Source organism: Perognathus longimembris, chromosome 14 (genome assembly GCF_023159225.1).
Source record: "Perognathus longimembris pacificus isolate PPM17 chromosome 14, ASM2315922v1, whole genome shotgun sequence".
NCBI lineage: Eukaryota > Metazoa > Chordata > Mammalia > Rodentia > Heteromyidae > Perognathus > Perognathus longimembris.
The window spans coordinates 62,106,367-62,133,999 of NC_063174.1; the positions used below are offsets into that span (position 1 = coordinate 62,106,367).

A 27,633-nucleotide genomic window follows, 5' to 3' on the forward strand; every position below is an offset into this window, starting at 1 on the left:
TCAGCGGGCATCGGGCAGGGGCAGTCGGAAACGGGTGTTCTGCGGCATCTGGGGCAGGGGAGGGGGAGGGGGGCCTCCTGGCCTCAGCTCCAATTTTCCATCCGAGAAAGTGCTTTTGACTATTAAATATTTATCCCAGCAAGGCAAGTCGTGGCTCCCACAGACCCAAGGCTTCCAAAAAAAAAAAGGAAAAGAAAGGGAAACCCCGAGGGAGCGGCAGGGGCAGGCGGGGCCCCGCGGACGCCCCTGCAGAACGGCTGCTGGTCAGGGGATCAAGCCGGGGCTCGCGGTGGGCAGCCGAGCCTCCCCCCCCTCCCCCCCGAGCTCAGCCGGCCTGGTCTCCTCCCGCCCCACGCCCTGCCTCCCACCAGGGTGGGCCCCGCCGTCTCATCCCTCCCTTCGGGGCGGCCTGCCCGCCTGCCGGGCTCTGACCCGCTCAGAACGCAAGCCTCCCTCCAGCGCCCGCCCCACCCCCTCTGGCCTCTCCACCTGTTCCTTCTTCCCTGTGCTGCTTCCGGCCTCCACTGCTGAGACCCTTCCTCCAGGAGGCCCCCCGCCCCCATGCGCCCGAGGACAGGTCTGCCCACTGCCCACAGCAGTGCCCACTGTTTGCCCGAGGAACCACGGTGGGTCTCTGCCTACGAGAGGCCAGGTGCACCGAGAATGGACAGGCAGCGGTGCCCGGACGCCCCCACACCCCACCCTCTCTGAGCGCAGGGGACCCCTGGGCAGGCCACACCCCGCCCCTCCTGCCGGGACTCAGGGCCTCCTCGCCCCGGTGCCTTGCTCCCTGGGCAGGCCCGCCCTAGCGGGAACCCGCCCAGAGCCACCCGAGGAAGGAAGGGCACCCACAGGGCTCAAGGAAAAGCCAGGGGAGCCGGGTGCCGGTGGCTCACACCCAGAATCCCAGCTACTCAGGGGACTGAGATTTGAGGATCACAGCGAGAAGCCAGCCTAGTAAGGCCGTGAGACCCTTATCTCCAGGAAACTAAAGTGGCAGAGCGCTAGCCTTGAGGAAAAGAAGCTCAGAGACAGCACCCAGGCCCAGAGCTCAAGCCCCAGGACAGGAAAGAGAGAGAGACAGAGACAGAGAGTGCACTAGGGATCGGCCCAGTAATCCTGGCACTTCCAGAAGAAGCAGCATCCAGCCTGGCTGAGGACAGAAGAGCTTGCCCAGGGAGAGAGAAGGAAGCGAGGGCATTCCTGCTGCAGTCGGGCAGGCAGGGCAGGTGCACTGCTGCCGGGGGGGGGGGGGGCGGGGAACTTGGCCTTGCTGTCCATCCTCAGGCCCCAGCCTGCCTGTCCCTGGCTGCACCAAGTGGACACAGCCTCGGGCGTGTGGAAGGAGCAAGAGGCTGCCCAGTCCACCCAGGCCGTCCAGCCTGACTCTCCGCCAGAGGAAGAGCCGGGGCGCTGTCCAGCACACAAAACCACGTCCAGGGGGGCTTCCTTCAAGCTGGGGGCGGCCCAGGACAACCCTGCCACCTCCTCAGTGGGTGAGAAGGGGTCTGCCACAGCTGTGCCCCTACCCTCCCCACGTCAGGAGAGCCAGCAGCCTAGACACGCCCCCACACCACAGCTGCAGCCTAGACACGCCCCCACACCACAGCTGCAGTCTAGACACGCCCCCCACACCACAGCTGCAGTCTAGACACGCCCCCACACCACAGCTGCAGTCTAGACACGCCCCCACACCACAGCTGCAGTCTAGACACGCGCACACACCACAGCTGCAGCCTAGACACGCCCCCACACCACACCTGCAGTCTAGACACGCCCCCACACCACACCTGCAGCCTAGACACGCCCCCACACCACACCTGCAGTCTAGACACGCCCCCACACCACAGCTGCAGTCTAGACACGCCCCCACACCACAGCTGCAGTCTAGACACGCCCCCACACCACAGCTGCAGCCTAGACACGCCCCCACACCACACCTGCAGCCTAGACACGCCCCCACACCACACCTGCAGTCTAGACACGCCCCCACACCACAGCTGCAGTCTAGACACGCCCCCACACCACAGCTGCAGCCTCTGTGGTTGCCGGGATGGCCGCCCCGAGGTGCAGAGCTCTTCCTCTGAGCCCCCGGCCCCACGGTGCCCGCCATTGTGGACAACCTGGTCAGGGAGCTGACAGGCCTGTGGCCTCCTCTGACCACGCGGCTCTCGCGGCAACACAGCTCCCCGGCCCTCGGCGGCGCGCCTCTGCAGTGTCCCCACCCTTCCTTTCCTCGGGACAGTCCTCTGTCGTGCTGCCGTCCTCACGTCAGACCCCTCCCGGATGTCCTTGGGCGCGTCCCTGCCCCTGGGCTCCCCTGGAGCCAGGGACAGCCGGGGGGTCCCCAGGCCACCGCAGGCACTGGCAGGTTTCAGGACAGAGACGGAGGCGTGGGCCTCGGGACGCAGCTCTGCCTCTGGGAAGGCACTGGCCTGGCCCGCGGCAGGAAGAGGTGTGCCCCCGTGCCGGCGGGTTGAGGCCCCATGCGGTGTCCCTTCCCACCGCGGGTAGAGCAGGGGGGCGGGGGGGGGAGCACACACCTAGAAGGGGAGGATCCCCATGCCGGGACAGCAAGCTGCGGGCAGGTGCATTCCCACACAGCCAGCAGGGGGCAGTCTCCGCACAAGCTGGGGAGAAAGTCCTAGAACCCGTGGGCTGTGGGCAGTCTGACGGCCTCTGGAAGAGGCGCGGGGGGGGGGGGGGGACACCAGAGAGTAAGGGGACGAGGCAGGGTAGCGCAGGAAGGCAAGGGCAGCAAGCCTGCTGGGAACAGCCTGACAGGGGAGTGGTCCGTATCAGGAACAGGGTCCGCGTGCCCACGTGCAGGGACGGGAGGGCCTGGGACTCCAGCCTGGGGACGGAACCCCGGGAGTTCCATCAGAGCTGCAGCCGGGGCCTCCGACCTCTCTCTCCAGGAGGGTGGGCACAGGAGGGGCTGTCCAGTCAAGCCAGCCGGGGAGTCACTAAGCCAGAAGTAGGAAGCTGGGTCCCAGCTGGAAAGGCACCGGCCCTTGTGGAGACAAAATGCGGAGAGGGTCCCCAGACCCGGGGGGCCACAGCCACAGAGGGGAAGGAAGCCCCAGCGTGGGGCACCCACACCGGGAACGGCAACCTCATCTGGCACTGCCCACAGACCCTTCCCGCTGAGGAGGCTTGTCTGCAGTGACGTGGGCTGGCGCCAGCCACGGGGAGCAGGGAGGGGAAGGCTGGGGGGCCACGCCTCACCAAGGGTCCCCATTCTCCTGCTACTGTCCAGGGCGCACGTCTGCACAGGGGAGGCCCACGCAGGAGGGCCCCCGGGGCTGCGCAGGCGAGGTCTGGAAGGAACCCGGGCTCCCTGCTGTAGTGGCCCTTCAGGCCAAACATGCCAAGCTGTCTGGCAAAGACAGCTGGACCACGGGAAGGGCCTCAGACGCTCCCACAACAGGTAGAGGGGCTGCCCAGCCCCGAGCGGCCCCGCTGCAGGGCACGTGGCCGCCGCCCCCTCCTCACGCACCGGTGGCCGGCCACACAGCGCCGCCCCAGCCCCCTTCCAGCCGCTGGCCAGGTGCCCTGGGTGTGGCCAGACTGCTGCATTACTGACCCAGAACCTGAAGGACAGTCCGGGCTGCCCCACCCTTCCCGCCCAGCCTGCCCCAGGCCCGGGCAGGGGTGCAGAGACACCAGGGGAGGCACCCACCCTGCCACAGAGGCGGTGGAGGGCGGGTTCTGACCACCCCCGCGGTGGCCCTGGAGGGCGGCACCCACCTTCCCTAGCCTGGAGCCGGGGAAGGGGCCGGGGGCTGCTTAGGTCTCGGTCCCGGCCCCGCCCCAGCCCCAGCCCTCACGCCTAATTCTGCCACAGCCACCACAGGCCCAGCCGAGCGCCTTCACCCCCGGTACAGCCGGGAGGCCGTCCCCACGCGGGCGAGGGGCCGCTCCGGCGGCAGGTCTCCAGGCCTGGCCCCACGCCCGCCCAGACGCGCGGCCTGCCCCGGGGCGGCAGCACCCGCCCCCACCTGCCTCCGGGCCGGGCGGCCTCGCAGAGGACGACCGCGGGGGGAGGGAGGGAGCGGGAGCGAGGGAGGGCGGCCAGGGGCGGCGCGGGAGCGGGCGAGGGGCGTGCGGGGCGGGCGGCGGGCCGGGGGTGAGGCGAGGCCGGGAGGGCCGCCCGAGCCCACCCGCCCAGGGGAGCGGGCCGCAGGCGGGAGGGGGCGCACCGCTGCCGGGGGCTCCGGCCCAGGTGGGCAGCACCACGTGGAAGCAGTCGCACATCTTGGCGCCCGAGCGGTGCGGGCCGGCGGCGGCCCGACGCGTCCGGTGACAGCCGCGGCTCCAGCGCGCCCGGGGCGCCGCGCCTCGCCGCCCCGCGCCGCCGCGCTGCTGCGCTGCCGAGGGCCGACAGCCTCGGACTGCGGCCGCGGCCCGCGCCTCGAGACCGCGGCGCCGGCCCCGCCCCGCCCGCCCCGCCCCGCCCCGCCCGCCCGCGCCGGCCACTGAGCGGCCAGCGCGCCGGTGATGCCACTGGCTCCGCCCAGCCCATTGGCGGCGCCCGCCGCGGCCCCGCCCCTCCCCGCCGCCGGCCCCGCCCCCAAAGCCCGCCCCTCCCCGCAGCGGCCCCGCCCCTCCCCGCCGCCGGCCCCGCCCCCAAGGCCCGCGCGGCCCCGCCCCTCCCCGCAGCCGGCCCCGCCCCCAAGGCCCGCCCCGCCCCGCCGCCGGCCCCGCCCCTCCCCCCCACCCCTGCCCACCCCGGGCCTATCCCGGTGGGGAACTGGAGCCGGGCCGGGAGCTGCCCGGGATCCCCGGACTCGGGCTCCCGGCGGGCCGCTGGCTTCACCTCCAGCCTGGAGGGCAGCAGGGGCACGCGAGCCCGGGAGGCTCCTCCAGACAAGACGGAGTTCCCCCAGGCTGCGGGTGGAAGGACCTGGCCAGAGCGCGGGGAGGCTGGGGCTGCAGGCCCGGCCCCGCCCCGACGGGGGGCTCCGCGGGGCCGGGCTGGGGCCGGGCCGGGAGCGGTCCCGAGGGCCACGCGCTCGGGCTCGCCCTCCAGCGGTGTGCAGGCCCGCCGTGCACACGGGGAGCTGCGCGCCACAGACTCAGACCGGGAACACTTAGAGACCAGAGCCCATTCGCACACCCAGCCCCACACCGCAGGCACGGCTAAGTCCCGACCACAAGCACGCACGCACACCGAGATGCACGCGTGCACACACTCGGGGCGTGCACACACAGGTCGGTGCAAAACAGCCCCGGGCTCGCTGGGAACGGAGTGCGGGCACCGAGCCCAGGTGCGCTAGCCCGGCAGGATGACTCACTCTTGGCAGTTCCCGGTAGCGGGGCTGCAGCCACCCGGCAGCCTGCCCGCGCGGATCAGACGGACGGTCACTGGAGTGGCTGCCGGGAAGGGGCCCTGGCAGACGCCTCCCGCGACACGGTGGGGCACAGCGCCGTTCTCCGGGCGGGATGCTGGGCTTCGCCCCTCTCCCTGGGCACTGCCTGCCTTGCCCCGGATGTGTGGGTCTCTGTGGTGTCCCAGATTGCCCTGTATCTGTCAGGTGGGCTGGGGGTCCCGTGTTTCTGAATCGGGTTCTGGGAGGGGCCTGCAGTCAGGGACCTTAGGGCCCAGGCCCAGCCGTGTCCCCACCCTGCCAGATGTGCAGCCTAGGCAAGATCACCAGGCCCCGTCCTTGTACAAGTGAGTGACCCCCCTGGGTGGGTGGTGTGTCTTGGTTTTCTGTGGAGGCAGCCCCAGGCCAGCCTAGCGCTCTTCCACAACAGGACACCCTTCAGACCCGCTGGGGACCGCGTGAGCAGGGCCTCCTGTGTCAAAGCCCCCTCCCGCTGCCCCACTGGGGGAGGGGCATCATGGGGGAGGGACTCCTCTGGGCCTGTGTGGCACGGAGAAGGTCCTAGCGCGTGGCTCTGACACACCCAGGGTGCCCACTCCCCTGTGGAAGTGGAGAAGGTGGGGGGTGCTCGCCAGCTCTGGGACCTGCCTCAAATGGGGTGGCCTAGAACTCGAGACCCGAGGCTGCTCCTCCTCTGCCTGCTCGGTCTCCTGACGGTGGCCTTCGGCTCTGCTCTGTCCTCGTGCCCAGGAGGGAGGCACCGTGGCTGCCAGGGCGAGCGGAGGGCCCCAACCCCGCTAGTCCTGCCGCCTCCCCCAGAGACCCCTCTAAGTTAGGCGAAGACAGGAGCGCTCTGAAGAACAGACACCTTGGGGTGTCCACCCAGAGAGCTTCCCCGCCTCAGGGGCCACCTCTGCATCCCCCTGGGAGCCCGTGCCATCTCTCTGAAGATGTCCCTGGGAGGGCCTGCGCCCACAGACAGGCTGCCGCCGGGGTGAGGGGCGGTCCTCCCGCGGCGAGGCTAGAATCCACCACTGCCAACTACCCAGCCTCAGAGTCCCAAACCTGGCCTCGGGGCCACGAAGCACAGGGGGCGGGAGGAGGTGTGTGTGGTGGGTAGGGTGAGGGACACCACACCATCCCCCCCCCATCCGCAGCCGGTCCCGGCCTCTGCTGCGGAGCGGAACAGCCGCCAGGAGTCCTGCTGCCCTGCCCTGGCGTTGCCCCGTGGGGACAGATGCCCCCGGGGAAGGCGCTGCAGCGGCCTGGCTCAGAAACCGATTCCCCACTCTGATGGGGATGCAGGCCGCCCCCCCCCCGCAATATCAGGCCACACGGCCCTTCAAAATGCCACCCCAGTGTGCACAGCCCTGTGGCACGCGCGCACGCGCACACCCACCCCCACACACACACCCCGGCCTCGCTTTCTCCTCCAGGCTCGCTCCCTGCTGGGGCCCCGGGCTCGGCCCTACGGCTCGGCCCGCGTTCCCGGGGCCCGGGCTCGGCCCTCCGGCTCGGCCTGCGTGCAGGGACGCCCACAGCATCAATCATTGATGCGTACTGCAGCAGCACAGCAAAAATAGTTTTGCCGTCAGCCTCGCCCTGCCCCGCCCAGCACGCGGCTCCGGCCTCCCTCCTGCCCCCAGCCTTTGCCCTAGGGCTGTGAGTCTCGGCGCGGCGGGCTGAGGTGGGGAGGGGCCCTCACTTACGGCCCCGCCCCTCACGGCCCCCATCTCTCCCGGCCTCTTCCCCTGCCTTTTGCACAGCTTCGTGGCTGGGCTCAGGAAACAAGGCTGTGGCAGGTTGACTTTTTTTTTTTTTTTTTTCAGAGCTGAAGCCAGATCTCAGGGCCTTGCACTTGCTAGGCAAGTACCCTTCCACGGAGTGAAATCCCTAACTTACACACACACACACACACACACACACACTTTCTTTTGAGATAGAGTCTCACGATATAGCCCAGGCTGCCCTTGAACTTGCAATACTTCAGCCTCAGACTCCTGCGGGGATTACAGGCATGGACCACTATGCTTGTCTTTCCTGTCTCTCTCTTACAAGGATCCTGCTTACTCTGGGCTCAACTGTTATACTCCAGGCCCATCTCTTCTCGAGATCCTTTCTTTAATGACGTGTGTAAGCCCCTTCCCCGTTGTAAGATCTATATCCACAGCTTCTAGGAATCGGGATGGGATGTTGAGGAGCGTTATTTGGTAGCCACATTGGTAACACAGACCACCCCACCCTGGACCCGTGGGCCAGGAAGCAGAATGCTGGTTCCGTCTTGGTTCCTGGGTCGTTCCCTCCAGTGCCCACACCGAGGAGCCTGGCGCTCCACCCTCTCTCCACAGGGATCGAGCTGGGGAGGGTGATGAAGGCCTGGAGCACCTTCAGCCCACGTCTGCTCACTCCAGCCTCAGTCCCCTCTCCTCCCACCCCTGCCAGCTCCCCACACCTCAATAACGGCAAGGACGGTGGCAGAGGGCATGGATAGACAGCAGGACCTGCCGGGTAGTCACTGCCCCCGCTGATGTAAGAGAGAGCTGAAGTCAGTGTCTGCAAACCCAGACAGTGTCTGACCCAACCTGCAGGGCCAGTGTGGGTGCTAGGGCAGCTGAGCCAAGACCCAGGCCTGAGCAGTCTGACCGCAGGGCTCCCACGGGCATTGCCAGGCTGTTTTGCCCCTCAGGAAAGGGTGTGTGTGTGTGTGTGTGTGTGTGTGTGAGAGAACAAAGCTATCATCCAAGGTGGGGGGAGGGGCCAGGCTACTGTCCAAGACACAGAGAGTGATCTCATCTTGTCACTTTTAAGTCCCTTTTTTGAGCACTACACTGAGAAGGGTGGGCCAGGGACTCCGAATTCACGCAAGGACTGGGCCCAGGCAGGGCCCGAGGAAGTTGCAGGTAGAAGAAATGTAAGCATGGAGGTGGGCTGGGGTTGGGTGTGGATTGGGGTCCAACGGTGGCCTGGAGCCCCCTTGCTCAAAGACGGCTAAGATGGGGTGTCGCGGCTCAGCCTTGGATGGATGGGAGAGGACAAGGAGGATCTGAAGAGAGGGGTAAGACTCACTAGTGCCCTTACTCTGGGCCAGGCCAGGGGGGGGGGGGGCAGCTCCCTGGCTCTGCTGTGTGCCTCAGGTGAGAATCCTGGGGGTAAGGGTGGGCGCCAATGGCCCCTCACCTCCTGAGGAGACAGAGTAGAAGAGACAGACGAATAGAGATGAACTCAACGACCAAGGCACGTTTATTCCGGACTCTACACCCAAGTAGAGAGCCTCTCCTACAGGCCGAGGGGCTTCTAAGGGGTTCGTGGGGGAAATGAGGCCAGGTGCAGGGGCTGAAATTTACCTTTGGCTGCAGGGTAGGGTACTTAGTGGAGCAAGCCCTGGTAGCCAAGTGTCATTCTCTTTCCAGAAAGGGCTTTGTGCTGGTCCCACTCCTTTGCCTCCTACAAGCAAAGACAACTTGGGGACAGAAAGACAGTCTTGGTTCAGGAAACCTCCAGCTCGGTGGAGACACTGACAGCACCCAGCCTGGGGCAGGGCAGGGCGATGCAGGCCGCGGCTCGGGCTGCGCCCCGGACAGGGCAGGGCGCCCCCCGCCAAAGGCTCGGGCTGCGCCCCGGACAGGGCAGGGCGTTGCAGGCCGAGGCTCGGGCTGCGCCCCGGACAGGGCAGGGCGTTGCAGGCCGAGGCTCGGGCTGCGCCCCGGACAGGGCAGGGCGTTGCAGGCCGAGGCTCGGGCTGCGCCCCGGACAGGGCAGGGCGTTGCAGGCCGAGGCTCGGGCTGCGCCCCGGACAGGGCAGCGTGTCCCCCGCCAAAGGCTCGGGCTGCGCCCCGGACAGGGCAGGGCGTCCCCGGCCGCGGCTCGGGCTGCAGGGAGACCGTTCGCAGGGGCGTTCGCGGGGGCGCGGAGACGCGGAAGGCCCGGGCCGGCCACGGCGGGGGGCGAGCACGAGCCTCCGCGCCGGCGCCGCCCCGCACGCCCCGCACGCCCCGCACGCCCCGCACGCCCCGCACGCCCCGCACGCAGGGGCGGCTCTGCCCGGCCGCCTGGGGGCGGGGCCGCGGGCCAGGGGCGGGGCCAGGGGCGGGGCCGGGAGCGGGGACGCGGTCCTCCTTGGCCCCGCCCCGCCCCGGCGGACGTCACAGGTAGTCGCCGGAAGCGGTCCGGCGCGCACCGTTGCCAGGCAACGCGCGGCGCGGCGCAGCCCGAGAGCTCGGCCGGCCCGGAGCTGGTGCCCGCGGGGTCCGGCCCGGGAGGCCGGCGCGGCGGCGCGGACGAGGGCGAGCCCGAGGCCGGGCCCTCGGAGCCCCGGCCGCCCTGCGCCCGCGTCTCGGACCCGGCTCTCGGCAGACCCCGCCGGCGTCCTCGGGCGCCGCGCCTGCCTGGGGGACCCGGCCCGCACCTCCCGGCGGCGGGCCGCCCCGAGGCCTCCCTCCCTGCCCCTTCCGCGGCCCCTGGCCACACCCCGGGGCGACTGGTGACCGGCGGGGCGCTGTGGACACCCCGCAGCCGCGCCGCCCGAGACGCCTGTCCCCCGGCGCGGCGCGGCGCGGCCCGGGCAGCTCCAGCCCGGCTGCTGCATGTCTCGGGAGCCGCTGCCGAGCGGACCTGCTGGCCCGGCCGTGCCGAGATGCAAGGCCGGCGGGAGCTGGGGGCGGAGGCAGTGAGTGACCTCGCAGGGGGGCCTGGGACGGCCTCCCTCCGCCGGGCAGCCGGGGGACAGAGTGGTGACGGTGTGCGCGGGACACGAACCTGCTGCCCCAGCTCCCCGCCTGCGGAGAAAGCCGGCAGTTCCAGGCCAGGAGCCGGGCTTCGCGCCCGCAGCCCCAGCTGTCCCGACCCAGGGGAGCCCAGCAGCGGGTGGGGGGAGTTCGAAGGCTTCCAGGAATCTTCCGCCAGGGCTGAGCAATTCGCTCTGGCCCTGGAACTCCTGGAGAGACCCACAGAACCTCAGCCACCGAGAACCCCTTCCATCCCAAAGGAGCCCAGTTCTCACCAGCTGCACCCGGGTGGACCCTGGGCGGCAGGAAGTGCTGCCTGCCCATCGTCAGAGGTATTTTGTGGTGCTCACCACCAGCTTGAGTGGGAGGTGTTTTGCACACCCAGAGGATGGAGGACTGTGTAGGCTGGTGTGCTGAAAGGGTGGGGGGGGGGGCTTCTAGCCTTGGAGGGTCTTCTTCGCTCTCTGGCCATGTGGTTGGCTATCTTGTCCTCCAGAGGCCAGGGAATGGAGCGTTGGTAGGAAAGGCTGCAAAAATGGACCCTGCCAAAGCCAGGTGGAAGCACCAGAGCTGGTCCACATTGACTGTTCCTCCCCAGGCCTCCACTTCCTGTCAGCGGGAGCTGTGCTTGGGTGACCCCCATTCTAGGCACATGGGGGGGATCTTTGAATTTGTAATCTGCAGATTTAGAAAGTCCCACATTCTGAAAGTCACAAGCATGTGGGTAATAGTTTGAACTGAGTAGTGCTGGCCCTGCCCCTTGCCCTGCGGTTCCTCAGAGCTGCCCAGCCCGACTCCTCACCTGCATCCCTCTGTGGCTGCCTTTGATCCTTAGTTTCTAGTTGACCTCTTCCCTCCATTGCTCCTTTTTCTCTTCCATCCATTCCCAGATGGTTCATCTTAGATACCAGAGAGCAAAAGATTAAACCAGAAAGGATAAGATAAAGCCAGAGATTCCATCATGAGTGGTGCAGATAGACTGACTGCTCTCTAGCCCATTTCCCAACTGGATGCTCATGGCTCATGTCTATAATCCTAGCTGTTCAGGAGGCTGCGACCTGACCATCTCTGGCAGGAAATGCCATGAGACTCTTACCTCCAATTAACCGCCCATAGCTGAAGTAGAGCTGTGGCTCCAAGTGGTAGAGCCCTAGCTTTAAGCACCAAAGCTCAGGGACAGTGCCGGGGCCCTGAGTTCAAGCCTTAGGACCAGCACATACACATGCACATAAATTAAGCATCCATTTCCCTGGACCTCTGATGAGGTCCCAGTGCATTCAGCTCTGCTGTAGCATTTCCTTGAAATCGAGACTTTCTTCTCACGTGGTGGAGATACTAGAGAACATTCGGGCATAAAGGGAATTTTGCAAGAAACACTAAGTGAATATAGAAAACTATAGCCAGCTGAGCTGGGCTTGTTGAATCCAGACAGCTCACACCTGACACTTCAGGCACCCTCGTATGCTGGTATTGTGATACTTCCCAATTCAGACCACCCCACCTAACAGCTGCGAACCTCAGGGCCTTTTCAAGGTGATGTGAGCCCCCACTACCATCCAGTGAACATGGAAGGGCCCTGTCGAGGTCACCTGTGTTGTTGTTGACCAAGCCTGAGCGGTGCCCTGCATGGGTTCACATGGCAGAGGCCATGGGGATGACACTGGGTGGTGGCGGAACTGATGGTACAGTACTTGCACTTCATTTATACCAAAATGCACGATCTGGAATAACACAAGCCGTTGCCTGTACTTCTCCTAACTGGAATGCCCTTCCCCCCCAGCCCATTCTCAGTTATGAGAACGTCTTTAAGTCTGTTTTCCAAGAAGTCCCAGTGGAGCAGGCAACTGAAGACGTTTCTACCTTGGACCATTTCTTAGGAACAAACAGTGAAGAGAACCCTGGCCTCACCTCTGTGCACAGACCGTGGTAATCACCTTAGACGGGGACTAAGCCTTCCTCAGGGCAGCTCGGCATCTGTGCTGCTGTTTGAGGCTCCAGGTCCCTCCTGGAGAGCACAGTGCTCCTGGACCCCCTGGGGGGGTGCTGCCCTGGGCGGGTGCTGTGCCCGGGCCCTTCAGAGCTTGGTTTCTGGCAGCCTCAAAAGCCTCGGCCCCAGGGTCACAGTAAACCCCGGAGCAGCCACCCAGCTGGCGGGATCAACCCCCTGTGTGTGCTCCCCAGGGTCACAGTAAACCCCGGAGCAGCCACCTAGCTGGCGGGATCAACCCCCTGTGTGTGCTCCCAGGTGGCCTGTGAGGACGAAGGTTCTCAGGGACAGTTAGCGACACCTGTCATCCTGTAAGAACGTGTGTCAAACGGCATGGACCGGAATGGTGCTGGGCCATTCGCGTGTGGGACCGAGGCTGAGATGGGCCGGCCTGCGGCCCCGTGGAGGGAGAGGGGGGCGCGCCGGCTTCTCTGCCCCTTGGCGGAGGTCGCTGTGCTGCAGGGTCTTGAGCGCTCAGTAGAGGGGCCTTCTTGACCTCTGGCTGGCTACCACGATTCCCGACGGGGCCACGCCTGTCTGTGCCCCTGCGCGGCGCCCCTGCAAAGCCTGGCAGGCCAGTGGGGCTGGGGTGGCAGGCTGGCGTCTGGACGGCGGGTTGGTGGTCTGCCCTGTGGTGGTTGGACGCCCATTTCACGTTCCTCCCTCAGTCCCCACAGCACCCACGAATGCTGCCCACCACCGGCATTTCTTGGTGATCCTCTGGCTCTGTGGCTAGCACAGTTGTAGGAACTGAGTGAATGGAGTCAGCAGAGCACCCGGCTCTTCTTGGAGAAGCCGCAGAGGTGGCAGCCGTGCCGCCAGGAGCGAGGCAGCAGCCGGGCAGGACCCCCCTCCCCCCCCGTGGGCTGCGCGGCGGGCTGCACGCAGGGCGATGGCCCTGAGCGGCCGTGCCTGTTTTCCAGCTGCGACTCCAGGCGGCTCTGGAGAGCCCTGCAGAGCAGCAGCGCCGTGTCCGCGTCCCCGGGCCCGTGGCAGGGCTCCCGCTGCCGGCAGCGTCTCCTCCTCCTCCTCGGTGTGGACACTGCCCAGGTGAGGGGGGCTGGGGCGGGGACCCCGCCGGGGCCCGGCCTGCCTCGGGCCCGTGGAAGCCTCCACTCCCGGGGCTCCTTGGAAGGTGGCCCCAGCAGGCGAGGCCAGGGTGCCGTGGGCGCCCCATCTGTCTCACCCCTGCGCAAGGCTCCAGCTGGGTATCCGGGAAGGGTGCTGTGTGTGGGCGCGGCCACCATGCTTGTGGGCAGGCCTGGGACCCCCCCCCCAGCCCTGAGGCGGGTGGGGAGCTGGGCGGGGCACCTGCTGGGCGAGCGTGCTCCCACAGGGCTACGGGCTGGCAGAGTGGGGGGCACGCAGGGAGGGTGACAGAGCGCGCTCGGCGTGGCCACGGGCACATGGCCCACGGAATCAGGCAGGCGTGAGGGAGCTGCGTCCGTAGTACAGGGGTGGTGGGCCTGGTGCGCACCCCAAGAGTTGGGGTGGGTGGCCTCATAAACGTGTTAGAGCCCCGACACCAGCCAAGCCCAGGGCAGAGTGGCACACGCACGCCAAGCTCGGGCCTCTCATCCAGCCACTGGTGCCACCACAGGGGACCCACGCTCACAACTGCCTCTGGTCCTAGCCACCTCCAGAAGGCCCTGCCTCTACACCTGGCCCGTCAGCAGACAGGCTGAGGGGCGTCAGGGCCATGCAGGGCTGGGCAGGGAGCCTGTGGGCCCGACTCTGCTGACGGTGGGCTTACTCACTGTCCAGAATTGGGGTCGCTGCAATTTGGGAGAGGAAAGAGTGACTGTGTGACTGAGGTTTGTTTCCTCAGAGCCTTTCTGGAGGCCAGGATCATGTTCTGGAAGGCTCAGGCCTGAGAGAGCCTGAAGAACTGCTGGCGGTCAGCACCTTCCAGCTGCAGCACTGCAAAGCCCTGATCCAGACCAAGGTGAGTGCCCCGGCGAGGTCTGGGGAGGCGTCTCGAGTCCAGGTGTTCTCCTGTCGTCCTGTGGACTGAGGGAGAGCCCTGCAGTGTGGGGCAGACACGCAGAGCAGGCCTGCGGCTGCAGGGCGCCGAGCACCACGGAGACCCAGAAGCCCAGGGGCTGGGGAGGAGGCGGGCGGGGTAAGAAGCCAGGCAGAGGGGAGAAGGCTGGGGCAGGGCTCCGACCCGAGCGCTGGCACTGACAGACGCACTCCAGGCAGGCAGGGCGGGCCGGGGGGCTCTTTTATCGTGAGGAGGAGGGAGAGGCCTGTCTGGGACCCGGAACTGCAGGAAGGGCTCAGCCCGGACGCTAGCAGGCGGCGGGGATTGCTCTGCCCTGCGGAGGGCTGTGCGGTAGAGGACAGGGAGGAGGTGCCACCTGGGAGGCCCATGCTGCGGGACAGAAGCAGGACAGAGCTGCGCCGGGGCGACGGTGCCCACGGCCTCGTGCTAGCACGTGATTGGCACGAGCTGGGTGCACGCGTGGCACTGCCCAGCTGCCAGCCACAGCCCGTGTGGCCGACGCGTGGTGAGGGGTGCGGGGCCCTCGGGAGGCCCGTCAGGGTCTCACGCAGTGGGGCCTCCCTGGTGCACCCCTCAAGGCTGTGCCCCTCTGGCCACCCTATGAGGAGGCAGAGACTCTAAGGCAGGGCCCGTGGCCTGGAGGGCGGGGCCGGGCTGCAGCTTCACGCAGACGCTTCCTGCGAGGCAGGCTTGGTCACTCGGGAAGAGGCCAGGGGCCAGTGGGCGGCCCCGGAGCCCCAGGCCCGGCCCGTGGCCATCCGGGAGGGCCTCTGGTTGCTAAGCAGTGTTGAGTGGCACGGGGCAGGCAGGGCGCCCGTCTGAGGGCTCTGCCCACCTGTGTCCTGGAGCCTGACCGCCTGCCTCTCAGCTCGCAGGGGCGGCAGGAAGCCGCCGGGGGAGCCTGATCACCTACGGCGTGTTTCTCAAGACACCCCTACGCAGAGACGAGCACTACATCACGGTGCCCCAGAAGATCTTCTCTCCACGCAACTTGAAAATGGCATTCTTCAATCGTGACGTCTGGTAAAAAGGCGTGCTTTTTACCTTGGTGAAGCTTTTTACATTTCCTTACTGGCTTGGCTTGGTACTCGGAATCCTGGGATCTGTCGGAACCGCCCCGTGCCTCCAGCCCCGTAGCCCGCCCAGTCTATTCGGGGGTGGGAGGCGTGTCCTTTGGAGGGCCAGGGCTGGGTGGGGCACTGCGCTCGCTGGTCCCGGCCCAGCTCACTGTGGGGGAGACAGCTGCCAAGGGCACCGGCGGGGCCCCTGGGCACGCCGCTTCCTGGGGGTGCCGTGCGCATCCCACGCCTGCACCTGGCCCTGTCCACGGGGAGGACAGGCCTTCCTCTGGACAGACAGGTGGACAGCAAGCCATTCCAGGACGGCCAGGAAGGCCTCTGGGGGAGGTCGCTTCCCATGGCCATCTGCCTAGGCCACTCTTTTCTCCAGGTAGCAGTTTTATAGACTGTTATGAAATAAAAAGGCCCGGATGATAAGCCTGCGCTGTTGAGTCGGCTCTGCGGGGGCTGCCGTCCACACCTTGTCCCACAGGGAGGCCTGAGGCGGAGGGCAGGGTGGTCTGGGTAGGGCACCTCTGGTGTCAGGCCCACCTGTCCAGGCCCGGGCAGGGCTCCCGGCAGGACAGGTGCGGTAATGGAGGGAACACAGACAGCTGCGTCTGCACCCAGCAGTCTGGTCACCGGCCACCCAGGTAGCTCTGCCACCAACACCATGTAGCTTGAAAATTCCAACAAACCAATAGTTTAGAAAAGCCACCTTAAGTCTCCACTTTCAACCAGCGTGCAACGAACGACATCGAGAAAAAGCTGCAGTTGAAGCAGCCAGGTTGGCGAGAAAGGCGTGTGAGGCTGGTTCCTAAGAGATGTATAATGAACCCCAGAGCAAGAAAATCAGTGTTCTAAAGTCCTGCGTTTGTGTGCACAGATTTAAATGCGTTAAGCTTGGCAAGGAGTGACTGGAAAAGCAGCTCCCCCATCCCCGACCCCTGTGAACTACAATAGCAATAAAGACTTTGCGCGTCCAAGTCTAAGAACTTAGATGAGCTGCAGTCAGGAAACCAGGGAGTGGGGGACCAGCTACGGGAGCACTCAGCCCTCAGCAACGGCCACATTACCCACCCAGAGGACGGCCACTTGCAGCTGCAGGCCAGGGCTGGGCTGATGGATGACAGTGACTCTCGACCCTGGGCATCCCGGGTGTTTCCTAGCAAGCACCCCAAAGCCACATGCTCGTCAAAGTCTCACTGCAAAGTCCTGTACTTTTCCATGCAGCTCCTCCTGACACTGAACAGATGATATCTAGAATAGATAGCGAACACCCACAAACATTGCTCTACCATCCATCCTGATATACCCTCCAGACCAAGAGGGCATCAGTCCACCCACGGACCCGGGACTCATCTACATCCTCCCCTGCGGTGCTGCCCAGAGCCCTGGCACACCGGCCCTTCCCCAGCCCGATGCCAAGGCCTTCCGACCCAGGGGAGGAGTGCCAGTAGAAGGGGCCCCGCCAGGCCCCGGAAGCAGAGCCGCCATTGCCCATGCACTACACCGAGTGGAGTTCTCCAACCTCTACAAAGCATTAGATATGGCTGAAACAAAACAAAAAAGCGCCTTCTCAAGGACTGCGACACGTAGATAATTCACAACACATTGCATCCTGTTTGTTGGATCGTTTTTTAATAGAGTGAGGTTTACATTGTTGATAATGGAGAATGGTCACATACGTAAGGAAGTGACAGGCCGTCGGGGCTCTGGTTGCAGTGCGGCAGGACACGTGCGTGCTGGGTGGGGTGGTGTCTGGCGTGGCGTGGTGCGGCGCCAGGGGCCCGGCGGGGCAGCAGCCGGGCACGGGCTGCATGCCAGTGGCTCTCGGTCAGGTTCTTTCCCCCCAGATTTAAATTTAACTCTCGAACGTTGTTCAGCACCAATGTCACAGAGCACGCCAGGTACGTGGGCCCAAGGGTGTGACGTCCCCTCGCCCACGCGTGACCAGGAGTGTGCCACGCCAGCTCCCGCTCCCCCGCCTCCCCCGCCGGCACGCCGGGAAGGAGACAGGGCCCGTGCATGGGACCCACACGAGACCAGAGCACATCCACCCAAGACTTCAGAGTCCTCCAAGACCACCGTGCCATGATCTGCAGCCACCTGGCCTTCGAACGCAGTGGCACTTAGATAAATAGGCATAAATAAAACTGAAGTCTAGGAGGAAGACTCACAGATGACCGGGCGCGGGAGCCCCGCTCACTCCTCCGTAACTGCACCCCGCCTGGGTCACCACGACAGTGAACGGCAAACACCCAACACTGGTGCCGCTGCCGGGGCGCAGTGAAGCCCACTGAGAAATTCCAATTCAACCTTTAAAAACTCAAACGCCAACGACAATGGTTGAGGCTATAAAAGTTTCTAACATAGCAGCAGAGGACATTTGTAGAAAAAATATACTTTTAAGAAAATAGCTGAAAAAATCTACCGGGATAAAATACAAAAAGTTTAGAAAGGTATTTTAAAAATATTGCCTGAAGCAACCATTTCAGAAAGGTCACCTGTCCAGGTGTACTCGCCTCCCACGCGGGGACGGGGGGGAGGGGGGAGCGGGGCCCGGGCGGGGCCGAGTCCCTGGCCCGCGGGGGCCTCTCCTCAGGTCTCCACCAGGATCTCCACCACGTGGTCCAGCTCGGCCAGGTCCGACTTGCAGCCCGCGGCGGGGGGAGCCGGGGCTGCCGCGAAGCCCTCGAGCCCGCCGCACAGGCCCGGCTTGGAGCCGCCCACCACGCCCGTCAGCACCGTGTCCAGGTCGTAGTAGGAGCTCTCCACGTCGGAGAACAGCTCCTCCATGCAGCCGGGGGGTTTGCTCTCCAGGGTCTCAAATATCTGGTCCAGGGCCTTGGGGAAGCCCCCCCTGCTCTCCCGCGCGCTGCCCATCTCCCACAGGCTGCTCCGAGGGTCCCGCGGCTCGGGGGCCGGGCCGGCCGTGCAGAGTTCGGGGGCCGGCGCCCGCGAGGGGCCCTCTCCGGACCCGGGGGCGGGCGGCGCCCCCGGAGGGCCCCGGGCCGTGCGGCACAGCACCTCCGTGGACACCAGGCGGTCCAGCGGCGCCCGCCCCGCGCCCGGCGGCGCCCCGGCGTGCCACGCGCCGTCCCGGCTCATCTCCTCCTGGATCTGCCGGACGGTGTTGGCGATGAGGACCGAGCGGCAGAGGTTGGGCTCCACCAGCATGTGGCAGAGCTGCAGCTTGACCAGGGACATGTCCAGGAGCGACTGCCGCTGGAGGCTGTAGGACGGGGCGGTGCCAAAGCCCTCTGCCGCCTCCTCCTGGTCACACCTCCTCTTCAGCCCGCGTGCAAACATCGTGCTGTGGAAACCAAGGAAGACACCATTCAGCCCACCTCCGCACCCAGCCAGGTCCTGACCCTGCAAAGAGAAGGGGCGAGGGAAAGGTCAGAAGGTGCACAGCCAACCCGCCCCGGCTGTCCTCAGAGGCGGAGGAGGGCTCGGGGAGCGGAGGGGCGGGTGTGACCGGAGCACACGGTTTATGCGTGTGGAGACGCCGCCGTGGAAGCTCCCTGGCACAACGAATCCACGCGGGTGGCCAGGGGCTGACAGCACACCGGCACCAGACACAGCCCGCGACGGAGCCGCTCCACGGGCCGGGACCCGCCAGTCACACCCCACAGGGACACAGCCTGCGACGGAGCCGCTCCACGGGCCGGGACCCGCCAGCCACACCCCACAGGGACACAGCCTGCGACGGAGCCGCTCCACGGGCCGGGACCCGCCAGCCACACCCCACAGGGACACAGCCTGCGACGGAGCCGCTCCACGGGCCGGGACCCGCCAGCCACACCCCACAGGGACCCAGCCCGCGACGGAGCCGCTCCACGGGCCGGGACCCGCCAGCCACACCCCACAGGGACAAGGTTCTAGGTGGAAGCGCCCGGGAGGGAAGAGGGGCCTCGCGGTGCCGAGCGGAGTGATGGGGCCGCAGGCCAGCGGCGTGTCACGCGTGGCGGTGCGTGGGCTAACGGGCTCTGCTGAAGCGCAGCGACACGAGGCCCCACGCCTCCCCCGCTGGCAGGCGCTGCCCGGCTCTGCGCGCTGCAGCCCTTCCTCTGAAGACACGAGTCCCGGCCGTGTACCGTGGCCTCGGCAGCCCACCGCTCCCACGCCCGCAGCCCGACACCCCGAGAGTCCAGGTCCCCCAGCCGTGACCCCTCAGGCTTCCCAGGGAATGGCCCCTGCCCCGGGGCCGGGAGCTGCTGCGCTGGCCTCGGCCTGTCGGGATCGCAAAGCTAATCCAGGGGCACACCGTCTCTTTCACCTCACGTGTGCAATAGAAGCTAAACATTTTAATCTCACGGTATTTGAAATTAAGCAATTCATTGAGTCATTCACTGAGTAGAAGTCTACAGGTGCCAGCTTTAGGGTGGGATGGGCCTGTGGGCAGTAGGGCCTCGGGGAAGCCCTCATACCCCGGGACCCCCCCCATTCCTGCTGACCCTGCCGCATCGTAAACAAAGATCAGCTTTACATAATTAAGTGACCTCTGGGACTGATCACAAGAAGACCAAAGTCAGGGCCATGTAGGGATGCACACACGCATGCTCAGAGCGCTCCATTCCCCAGCAACCCTCCACAGAGCCAGTCCCCTCCAGTGGGGAGCGGCTCAAGTCCTGAGCAGCCCAAGGACGGAGCTGGCGACGCCAGGGCCGTGTGCAAGGCTGCGGCGGGAGCCAGGCGCCCGGAGGACGGCAGCTCCAAGGAGCCATCGGGGCGGCCTGCGGCGGGGCAGGGGTGGGGGAGACACAGGGCTCCTTCCGTTCCTTCCTGTGCGCCCACAGCCACTGCAAAACAGCAAGGTCAGACGTCTGTCCAGCTGACATTCCCCACAACACTTTCTCCAGAGCAGCAAGCAGTGTGGTGTTCACAGAGCCCCTGCAGCCATGGCCGCGCTGCCTCATCACCCATCCCGTGTGAGCGTGCGTGTGTGTGTGTGTGCACGCGCGTGCACGCGGGGGCTTCAAGTCCTGAGCTTTTTTGCTCATTACCACCTCTTTCTTAATGACAAATTTACTACCAAGGTACTTTGCAATGTACATTAAAAATATCTCAGCCAGATGCCAGTAGCTCACATCTGTAATCCGCGCTACTCAGAAAGATGAGATCTGAGGTTTGCAGTTCAAAGCCAGCCAGGCAGGAAACTCGGAGACTCTTATCTCCATTTATTAACGGACAAAAGGCTGGAAGTGGAGCTGTGACTCAAGTGCTAGAGCACTAGCCTTAAATGGAAAAGCTCCGTGACAGCACCCCAAGACCAGCACGCTCACGTGCGCGTACACACACACACACAACCAACCACCTCAATTATGTATGTATGTAATGTGTGTGCTGGTAACAGAGCCTAATGCTCGCCCTTTCTGCTCAAGTGTGAGCCAGAGCTCCACTTCTGTTTAAGGTTTATTTGGTGTTTTCTGGTTAACTAGAGATTAGAATCTCATGGACTTTACTGCGGGACTGGCTTCCACCCTCTATTCTCAATCCTCACCTATCAGTAGCTAGGATTACAGGAGTGAGCCACCAATGCCCAGATTCTTTTTTTTTTTTTTGGCCAGTCGTGGGCCTTGGACTCAGGGCCTGAGCACTGTCCCTGGCTTCTTCCCGCTCAAGGCTAGCACTCTGCCGCTTGAGCCACAGCGCCGCTTCTGGCTGTTTTCTGTATATGTGGTGCTGGGGAATCGAACCTAGGGCCTCGTGTATCCGAGGCAGGCACTCTTGCCACTAGGCTATATCCCCAGCCCCCAATGCCCAGATTCTAACCGCTTCTGATAATATTCAAGTTCTTTGTCCTGTGTACAAACTTCTTGTTTAAAGGTTTTCTGTAGTACTGAAGTGTGAACTCTGGTCTCTGTGCTTGTCAGGTAAGTGCTTTATCACTTGACTCACACCTCCACAGACCTTGTTACTTATTTTTATGTTTTGCTGGGACTGTGCCCTCCTATTGATGCCTCCTTCTTAGATAGTTGGAATAACAGATACATACTTCCATGCCCAGTTACTGGTCCTGACCTGTGCCTCCTGTATAGCGAGAATCACAGGTGTAACCATCATGCCCTATCATATGTCTAACCATTTAGCTCTGCATGATTTAGTGTAGAAGTCAAACCAAATCTACTCAAATGACATGAATGAAACCTTTGTTTATAGACAGAACTCCTAGTCAGACTCCAGAAACATGGCAGGATGATGTACTCCAAAGGCAGGTTAGTCCTGGGAAAGCCAGGCTGGCCAACCAGGCCTGGAGGACAACTCACAAAGGGACTGAGAACAAGAGTGAGTGGGCCATGGACTGGGAATATGGCCTAGTGGCAAGAGTGCTTGCCTCGTACACATGAAGCCCTGGGTTCGATTCTTCAGCACCACATATACAGAAAAAGCCAGAAGGGGCGCTGTGGCTCAAGAAGTAGAGTGCTAGCCTTGAGCAAAAAGAAGCCAGGGACAGCGCTCAGGCCCTGACTCCAAGCCCCAGGACTGGCAAGCAAAAAAAAAAAAAAAACAAAAAAAGAGTGAGTGGGCCAAAGACTTACACCTCACACTTCCAAGACAGCCCAAGAAGTTACACTGAAGCCAGGCAGGGTAGTCCATGCCTGCAATCCCAGCCCTTGAGAGGAGAACCCAACAGCCTGAGGCCAGGCAGGGCTGTGATGGTGAGGTCCTTGCACGCCCAGGTCACAAGCCCCTCGGTGGGTAAACCACCAAAGACCCTTGCATGCCCTTCCAAAGGCACATGTGTCCTCTAGCAGGCTCTTTGGGGGATGGGAAGAGGCCAGGGAGGCCAGCGGCCCCCCCGGGGCAGGGCTGTAAAAATAGAAAGCCCAGAAGCACTCGTCCCAGTATTTGCTCTTAGAAGAGAGGCAGAGATGAGCAGATGGACTGCATGTCAACCACAATGCTGACCTACCATCTTTAATTGCCAGCCTGCGGGGCCAATCATGGCTCCGGAAGCAGCAGGCTCCCTACAGCACCCCAGGAGTCTAAGCAGCAAGTTCCTGACAGTGGCCCCTACGGCCAGGACCTAAAAGCTGAGCGTCTTTAGTTTCTGTTCCTGCTATCCAGAGGCCTAACCAGAGAGGCAGAAGCCCTGCCAGTCATCCAGGAGGTCCACCCCAGGCCACCGGCCAGCCCCTGGCCGGTGGCCTCCAGCTTGGGCCTCCTGGCCTTCCCTCTCCCTAGACCCCCCGAGCAAGGTGGCCTGGCCCTAACCACAGCAGCTCTGCATTCAAAGCCGCTTCCAGTTCTCCATGACTCCATTTGGAAAGACAATAAAAAAACAAAAATGCCCCACAATCCTAACCACTCACAGACGACCTCCCGGCCCTTTCCTCTCACGCAGAGTCCAGGCGTCCTCCACCTTCCCTTTCCTCTCACGCAGAGTCCAGGCGTCCTCCACCTTCCCTTTCCTCTCACGCAGAGTCCAGGCGCCCTCCACCTTCCCTTTCCTCTCATGCAGAGTCCAGGCGTCCTCCACCTTCCCTTTCCTCTCACGCAGAGTCCAGGCGTCCTCCACCTTCCCTTTCCTCTCACGCAGAGTCCAGGCGTCCTCCACCTTCCCAGCTGATCACAGCTGTGCTCCACGGGAGCAAGAGCACCCGTTATTTATGAGAGCCGTGTGCCGACTCCACACCAGGCACGCCAGCCCTGTGCTGCCAGAACCCCGCTCACCTCATCGCCTCCGCTTCTCACTGGGGGTGCGGGATCTCCAGCTCAGTTCTTACCCTTTTGATTCCTGATCAAAATCAAGGCAGCAATTTTTGTCAGTATCAAGAATTTGAATTCCATGTTCCCGCTTGCCAGTCAGGTGCTATACACTTGAACTACATACCACCCCCTCTTTTTTTTCTTTTTCTTGCCAGTCCTGGGGCTTGAACTCAGGGCCTGGGCACTGTCCCTGTCTTCTTTGTGCTCAAGGCTAGCACTCTGCCACTTGAGCCACAGCGCCACTTCCGGCTTTTTCTGTGTATGTGGTGCTGGGAATCGAACCCAGGGCTTCATGGGCCACGTTCCCAGCCCCTGCCATCCCTTTCTACTCTGGTTATTTTCAGACAGGGTCTTGCACAGGCCGCAGGGACGATGAGGATCTTCCTCATACTTCCACCTTAGCTGGGAGGATAGGGGTCTAACTGGTTCAGACGGAGGCTGTCCTTCACCGGCGGTCCTCCTCATCGCGAGCCACCAGTGCTCAGCCTGTGGGTAGGAGCACCCTTGAGGCACTTGAACAAACCAACACGTTTCGTAGGAATCCCCTCCCCAGTAACTTTTCCGAGCTGATGGCCAACTTCCCCTCTAAAGGCTTCCTCTCCTCTTTCCCATTTCCCTTAGGACCCAGGAATCTTATAGAATATCTCTCCAAACACTCGCTTTTCTGCCAGAGCCACGCTGCTGTGAGTTTTGTTTCAACACCCTCAGATGCGGAGCCTCAGATTTGAATTCTTTTTTTTAAGTTGAATGATGGAATACAAGCGAGCAACACAAACCCTGATGGTCTGTGTTCAGCGTGGATCTTGGATGCCACGCGGAAACACACCTGTACTCACCAGATGCTCTAGAACCTAGTGGGGAGGCACAGAGACCCAGGCAGTGCCGTTGGCAGGGAGCAAGGGGGCGCTGGGGCAAAGGAGATGCCCCCCAGCGGGGGGGCCCCGGGCCTCACCGTCCACCGATCTCCTCACAACACCCTACTGCACTAGTAACTAGTGACTTGCTTACAAGGAAGTCAGTGGATGGGTGGGAAACTGGAGGTGGCCTCGGCTGCTGCCTCACGGCGTGCCCGACACGGCTCAGGGCGCCGGGGCCATGTGGGTGGCCAGCGCCCCCGAGACCACCTGCCTGCCATCCCTACGTGGCGTTTTGTGGGTTTGGTGCCAATCCTGGGGCTTGAACTCAGGGCCTGGGCTCAGTTCCCGCGTTTTTTGCTCAAGACTAGCCACAGTTCCACTTCTGAGCTTTGGTGGTTAGCTGAAGCGTCTCCAGACTTTTCCTACCCAAGCTGGCTTCCAACTGCAATCCTCAGATCTCAGCCTCTTGAGCAGCTGGGATTACAGGAGTGGGCACTGGTGCCCAACTTCTGCAGGTTTCAAATGCTCCTAAGCCTGAGAGTGGTTTTTGTGACACCCCAAGTGAGAAATGTGGACATCACTGCAAGAGAGTAAAGTTCCTGGGTAACTTTTACCCCTAAAACGGAACCGTTACCCAGAAACCGTGTTCCAGAATAATGTGGATAATGCCCAGAAGGCAGGTTGTGGGGACAACCCTAGGCACATGTTTGTGTCTGGGGCCACGTTAGCATAAAGCTCGGCCCTGGCCAGCACTGGGGGAGACCTGGGGTGGGGGTGGGGCACCGCTCATCCCGGTTCCCTGCTGAGCTGCACGAGAATCTAGTTAAATGACTATGGTCCTCCTCGCTGGCGTCCTGGGGATGGCCAAGGCCGGCACTGGGGCCTCCTCCGGGAACGCAGGCGCTTCCTTCGCACACAGAGGAGAGGTCCAAGTGGGGACTGCTCCCTGGAGCAGCCCGAGGTCAACGGCCACTCCGGCCACTCCGGGACTCCTCGCCCACCTCCGTGGCCTGGCAGGTTCCCAGCAGCAGGGCTGCGGGCGCAGGAGACAGGGCTCCGGCTCGCAGGTCAGATCAGCATCCACCGAGCGTCCGGTTAAGGTGAGCCAGCGCGAACGGCTCCCACCTCAGGTGTGCTTGGCAATTCTCCATCAAAGAGCAAGCGGGGAGGTGCGGGGACCCCCGGCCCCCAGGAACCCCTGATTCATCCTGGCGCGATGCCTGAGGCTTTCCACCGACCCGGCTGCTTGAGATCCTCGGAAGCGCACCAGACCTTCCCGGGCCGGGCCGGGCCCGGGGCGGCCCGGGGGAGGCTTCCTGTCTTCTTCCCAGGGGGAAGCTGCCATTTTCCTGAAAAAGGTCCCGCTCCACAGGACACGGTGACCCTTGGAAGCCCTCCTCCCGCGGCCCCTTCCGAGGGCGGCTGGCCCCGTCGGGCGGTCCGGGGCACCGGACACAAAGGCCGGGAGGAAACCCCGCGGAAGCCGCGCGGCCCGGGCCACTCCGCGGCCTGCGGGGCGGCGCTCCCGGGCGGCCCGAGCAGCGAGGACGGCGCCCCGGGCTCCCGGTCCAGCCCCGACGGCAGCGGAGGGGAGGAGCCTCCCGCACACCCGAGCACGGCCACCCACACAAAGAGAACGCGCCCGAGTCCCCGCGGTCCGGGCGGGGGCTGCAGGGGCCCGGCCCGGACGCCCGGCTCCGGGGACGCCGACCGGCAGGGGGCCCGCGGGGGCCCGGGGAGCGGAGGGAGCCCCCGGCGGTGGGGCGCCGGGCCCGCCGGGCCGCGCTGCCCTCCCGCTCCGGCCGGCCCGCTCCCGGAGCCTCACACCCGCGGGCGTGGCGGGGACGCGGGACCGCGGCCCGGAGCTCCGCGCCGCCCGCCCGACCCCACCGGCGCCCGACGCGGCCGCCGGGGCGCCGCCGGCCGGCTGGCCGTTGACCCGCTCACCTGCGTCGCGAGGCCGGCCCGCCGCTCAGCTCGGCGCCGGAGCCACTCAGCGCCCACAAAGGGCCGCCATAGCCCGGCCGCCCGCCCGCCGATTGGCCGAACGCGGAGCGGGCCTCCGTTCAAACCCGCCGGGGCGGAGCTTGGACCGCCCGGACTCCCGCGCCGCCGCCGCAGCCGTTGGGCGCTCGCGGGCGGAGGCCCCGCCCCCTCAGGCCCCGCCCCCACCGTGTGAGGTTCCGCCCCCGGGGCCCGCCGGAGCACCAGGCCACGCCCCCGAGGTCCGCCCCCTGCAGACCCCGCCCCCGCCCCAGGCCTCTTTGCTCCGGCCCCTATGCGCTAGGCCCCGCCCCGAAGCCCCCAGGAGGTCCCACCTCTCCAGGCCCCGGGAACCAGGCCCCGCCTCCGAGGCCCGTCCCTCCCGGCCCCGCCCTCGGCCTCTGCGCGCTAGGCCCCGCCCCTCCCGGCCCCTATGCGCCAGGCTCCGCCCCTAGGCCCCACCCCTCCCGGCCCCATGCACCACGCCCCGCCCCCGAGGCCCGCCCCTCCAGACCCCCGCTCAGGTCTCTGCGCTCCAGGCCCCGCCCTCCCGTCCTCTATGTTCCAGGCCCCACCTCCGAGGTCCGCCCCTGTCGGCCCCGCCCTGGGCTCCAGGTCTCCGCGTGCTTGGCCCCGCCCCTCTCGGCCCTGCGGGCCCTGCCCTCGGCTCCCGGGCTCCCGGAGCCCGGCCCCGCCCCCCGTCCCAGGTCTCCGCGCGGCGGGCCCCGCCCCGCCAGCCCCGCCGCGCCCCGCCCGGGCTCCGCGGCTCCCCGGGTTCGGCGGCTCCCCGGGCTCCGCGGCTCCCCGGGCCCCGCGGCTCCCCGGGTTCGGCGGCTCCCCGGGTTCGGCGGCTCCCCGGGCCCCGCGGCTCCCCGGGCTCGGCGGCTCCCCGGGTTCGGCGGCTCCCCGGGCCCCGCGGCTCCCCGGGCTCCGCGGCTCCCCGGGCTCGGCGGCCCCCCGGGTTCGGCGGCTCCCCGGGCTCCGCGGCTCCCCGGGTTCGGCGGCTCCCCGGGCCCCGCGGCTCCCCGGGCTCCGCGGCTCCCCGGGCTCGGCGGCCCCCCGGGTTCGGCGGCTCCCCGGGCTCCGCGGCTCCCCGGGCTCGGCGGCTCCCCGGGCCCCGCGGCTCCCCGGGCTCCGCGGCTCCCCGGGCTCCGCGGCTCCCCGGGCGCGGCGGCCCCCCGGGTTCGGCGGCTCCCCGGGCCCCGCGGCTCCCCGGGCCCCGCGGCTCCCCGGGCTCCGCGGCTCTCCGCGGCGCGCCCGCCAGCGCTGCGGCCGGTCGGGGCCGGGCCGGGCCGAGGGCGAGGAGCGGCGCCCGGTCGGCATGGCCGCCGGCCGTGAACGTGGCCAGCCACGGAGGCCGCCCCGCCGTAGCCGAGCAGGGCGCGGCTCCGCGGTGGGGCGCAGCCCGCGCGAGCCCAGCGTGGGGCTGGGAAAGCGGCCCTCGCCCAGGCCCGGCGCCCGCCGCCCCGGTCCGGAAACCGGGGAAGTTAAGGAAAGCGAGGCGTGGTTCATGAAGGCCAGCCAGGCACCGGGCGGTCACGGGCCGGAGCGCTGGCCTTGCCGTCCGCGGCCCGGGGACAGGCTGCGCCCCGCCTGGGACGTCTGTGCCCCTCCCCTCGGGGGCGATCGGAGCCGGGGTGGAACCCGTCCGCACACCCCGGCAGCCTTGGCACCCTCCTCGGAGCGCCCGCGCCGCCTGGGCCTCGTCTCGGCTTGCCTGATCAAGCCCCACCAGGTTTCCCGCCATTGTGACTTGTCCAGAAATCCTTATTCTGCCATCCAATCAAGGACCCTAAGAAGGGAGACCCCGGTTTTCAAGGGAAACCACAAACCTTCACCGGCATCCGGTGACAACTGGACACGGTGGGGCTGCCATGACCCGGGCCGGGGGCAAACCGGTGCCCGGACCGGATCCCACACCTGCGCCCTTGGGCCTGAACCCCGCCCCTGCGCCCCTGGGCCTGAACCCCGCC

General features: G+C 65.5%; 5 protein-coding genes across 9 annotated transcripts; 2 read left to right on the forward strand and 3 right to left on the reverse strand.

Moving 5' to 3' along the window:
* On the reverse strand, window positions 1–9,915 carry LOC125363057 (collagen alpha-1(I) chain-like). Its single transcript, XM_048362034.1, has 10 exons — window positions 9,508–9,915; window positions 8,855–9,379; window positions 6,744–6,890; window positions 5,298–5,530; window positions 4,738–5,063; window positions 4,203–4,370; window positions 3,229–3,392; window positions 2,712–2,777; window positions 1,761–2,435; window positions 1–48 (listed from the first exon to the last, which is right to left on the reverse strand). The coding sequence occupies exons 1-10, from the start codon at window positions 9,913–9,915 to the stop codon at window positions 1–3; spliced, it is 2,760 nt and encodes a 919-aa protein (XP_048217991.1).
* Window positions 9,890–15,542, forward strand: Clba1 (clathrin binding box of aftiphilin containing 1). Its single transcript, XM_048362182.1, has 5 exons — window positions 9,890–10,386; window positions 11,835–11,980; window positions 12,965–13,091; window positions 13,870–13,986; window positions 14,915–15,542. The coding sequence occupies exons 1-5, from the start codon at window positions 9,964–9,966 to the stop codon at window positions 15,071–15,073; spliced, it is 972 nt and encodes a 323-aa protein (XP_048218139.1). The 5' UTR covers window positions 9,890–9,963; the 3' UTR covers window positions 15,074–15,542.
* A 2,151-nt stretch (window positions 15,543–17,693) lies between these two features.
* LOC125363402 (cell division cycle-associated protein 4-like) lies at window positions 17,694–27,514 on the reverse strand. Of its 5 annotated transcripts, none has more exons than XM_048362592.1 (2): window positions 27,493–27,514; window positions 17,694–18,420 (listed from the first exon to the last, which is right to left on the reverse strand). In XM_048362592.1, the coding sequence occupies exon 2, from the start codon at window positions 18,414–18,416 to the stop codon at window positions 17,706–17,708; it is 711 nt and encodes a 236-aa protein (XP_048218549.1). In that variant the 5' UTR covers window positions 18,417–18,420; window positions 27,493–27,514; the 3' UTR covers window positions 17,694–17,705. The 5 variants fall into 5 exon arrangements, with proteins under 5 accessions (XP_048218549.1, XP_048218547.1, XP_048218544.1 ...); XM_048362590.1 differs by lacking the exon at window positions 27,493–27,514 and adding an exon at window positions 25,625–25,760; XM_048362587.1 differs by lacking the exon at window positions 27,493–27,514 and adding an exon at window positions 25,625–25,760 and having other exon boundaries at window positions 17,694–18,479.
* On the forward strand, window positions 18,601–25,615 carry LOC125363059 (collagen alpha-1(I) chain-like). Its single transcript, XM_048362035.1, has 4 exons — window positions 18,601–19,425; window positions 19,970–20,038; window positions 24,501–24,744; window positions 25,050–25,615. The coding sequence occupies exons 1-4, from the start codon at window positions 18,601–18,603 to the stop codon at window positions 25,613–25,615; spliced, it is 1,704 nt and encodes a 567-aa protein (XP_048217992.1).
* Window positions 25,621–27,172, reverse strand: LOC125363060 (collagen alpha-1(I) chain-like). The gene is made up of 2 exons (XM_048362036.1): window positions 26,471–27,172; window positions 25,621–25,737 (listed from the first exon to the last, which is right to left on the reverse strand). Exons 1-2 carry the CDS (start codon window positions 27,170–27,172, stop codon window positions 25,621–25,623), a joined length of 819 nt encoding a protein of 272 aa, XP_048217993.1.
* Window positions 27,515–27,633: the final 119 nt, after the last annotated feature.

What these genes read in the sequence shown, in the direction of transcription:
- LOC125363057 (XM_048362034.1), bottom strand. Translation starts at nt 9,915, where the DNA reads ATGCAGCAGCCGGGCTGGAGCTGCCCGGGCCGCGCCGCGCCGCGCCGG. An exon ending in CCGCGCGTTGCCTGGCAACG is followed by an intron (nt 9,380 to 9,507) that starts GTGCGCGCCGGA and finishes CCCCGCCCCCAG; the next exon opens with GCGGCCGGGCAGAGCCGCCC. An exon ending in CCTGCCCTGCCCCAGGCTGG is followed by an intron (nt 6,891 to 8,854) that starts GTGCTGTCAGTG and finishes GTGCTGCTGCAG; the next exon opens with TACGCATCAATGATTGATGC.
- LOC125363402 (XM_048362592.1), bottom strand. Translation starts at nt 18,416, where the DNA reads ATGTTTGCACGCGGGCTGAAGAGGAGGTGTGACCAGGAGGAGGCGGCA.
- LOC125363059 (XM_048362035.1), top strand. Translation starts at nt 18,601, where the DNA reads ATGCGTGTGGAGACGCCGCCGTGGAAGCTCCCTGGCACAACGAATCCA. An exon ending in CTAAACATTTTAATCTCACG is followed by an intron (nt 19,426 to 19,969) that starts GTATTTGAAATT and finishes CACTTTCTCCAG; the next exon opens with AGCAGCAAGCAGTGTGGTGT. An exon ending in TGCCTCATCACCCATCCCGT is followed by an intron (nt 20,039 to 24,500) that starts GTGAGCGTGCGT and finishes ACGAGAATCTAG; the next exon opens with TTAAATGACTATGGTCCTCC.
- Clba1 (XM_048362182.1), top strand. Translation starts at nt 9,964, where the DNA reads ATGCAAGGCCGGCGGGAGCTGGGGGCGGAGGCAGTGAGTGACCTCGCA. An exon ending in TCGGTGTGGACACTGCCCAG is followed by an intron (nt 13,092 to 13,869) that starts GTGAGGGGGGCT and finishes TTGTTTCCTCAG; the next exon opens with AGCCTTTCTGGAGGCCAGGA. An exon ending in AAGCCCTGATCCAGACCAAG is followed by an intron (nt 13,987 to 14,914) that starts GTGAGTGCCCCG and finishes CCTGCCTCTCAG; the next exon opens with CTCGCAGGGGCGGCAGGAAG.
- LOC125363060 (XM_048362036.1), bottom strand. Translation starts at nt 27,172, where the DNA reads ATGAACCACGCCTCGCTTTCCTTAACTTCCCCGGTTTCCGGACCGGGG. An exon ending in CGAACCCGGGGAGCCGCGGG is followed by an intron (nt 25,738 to 26,470) that starts GCCCGGGGAGCC and finishes GTTTGAACGGAG; the next exon opens with GCCCGCTCCGCGTTCGGCCA.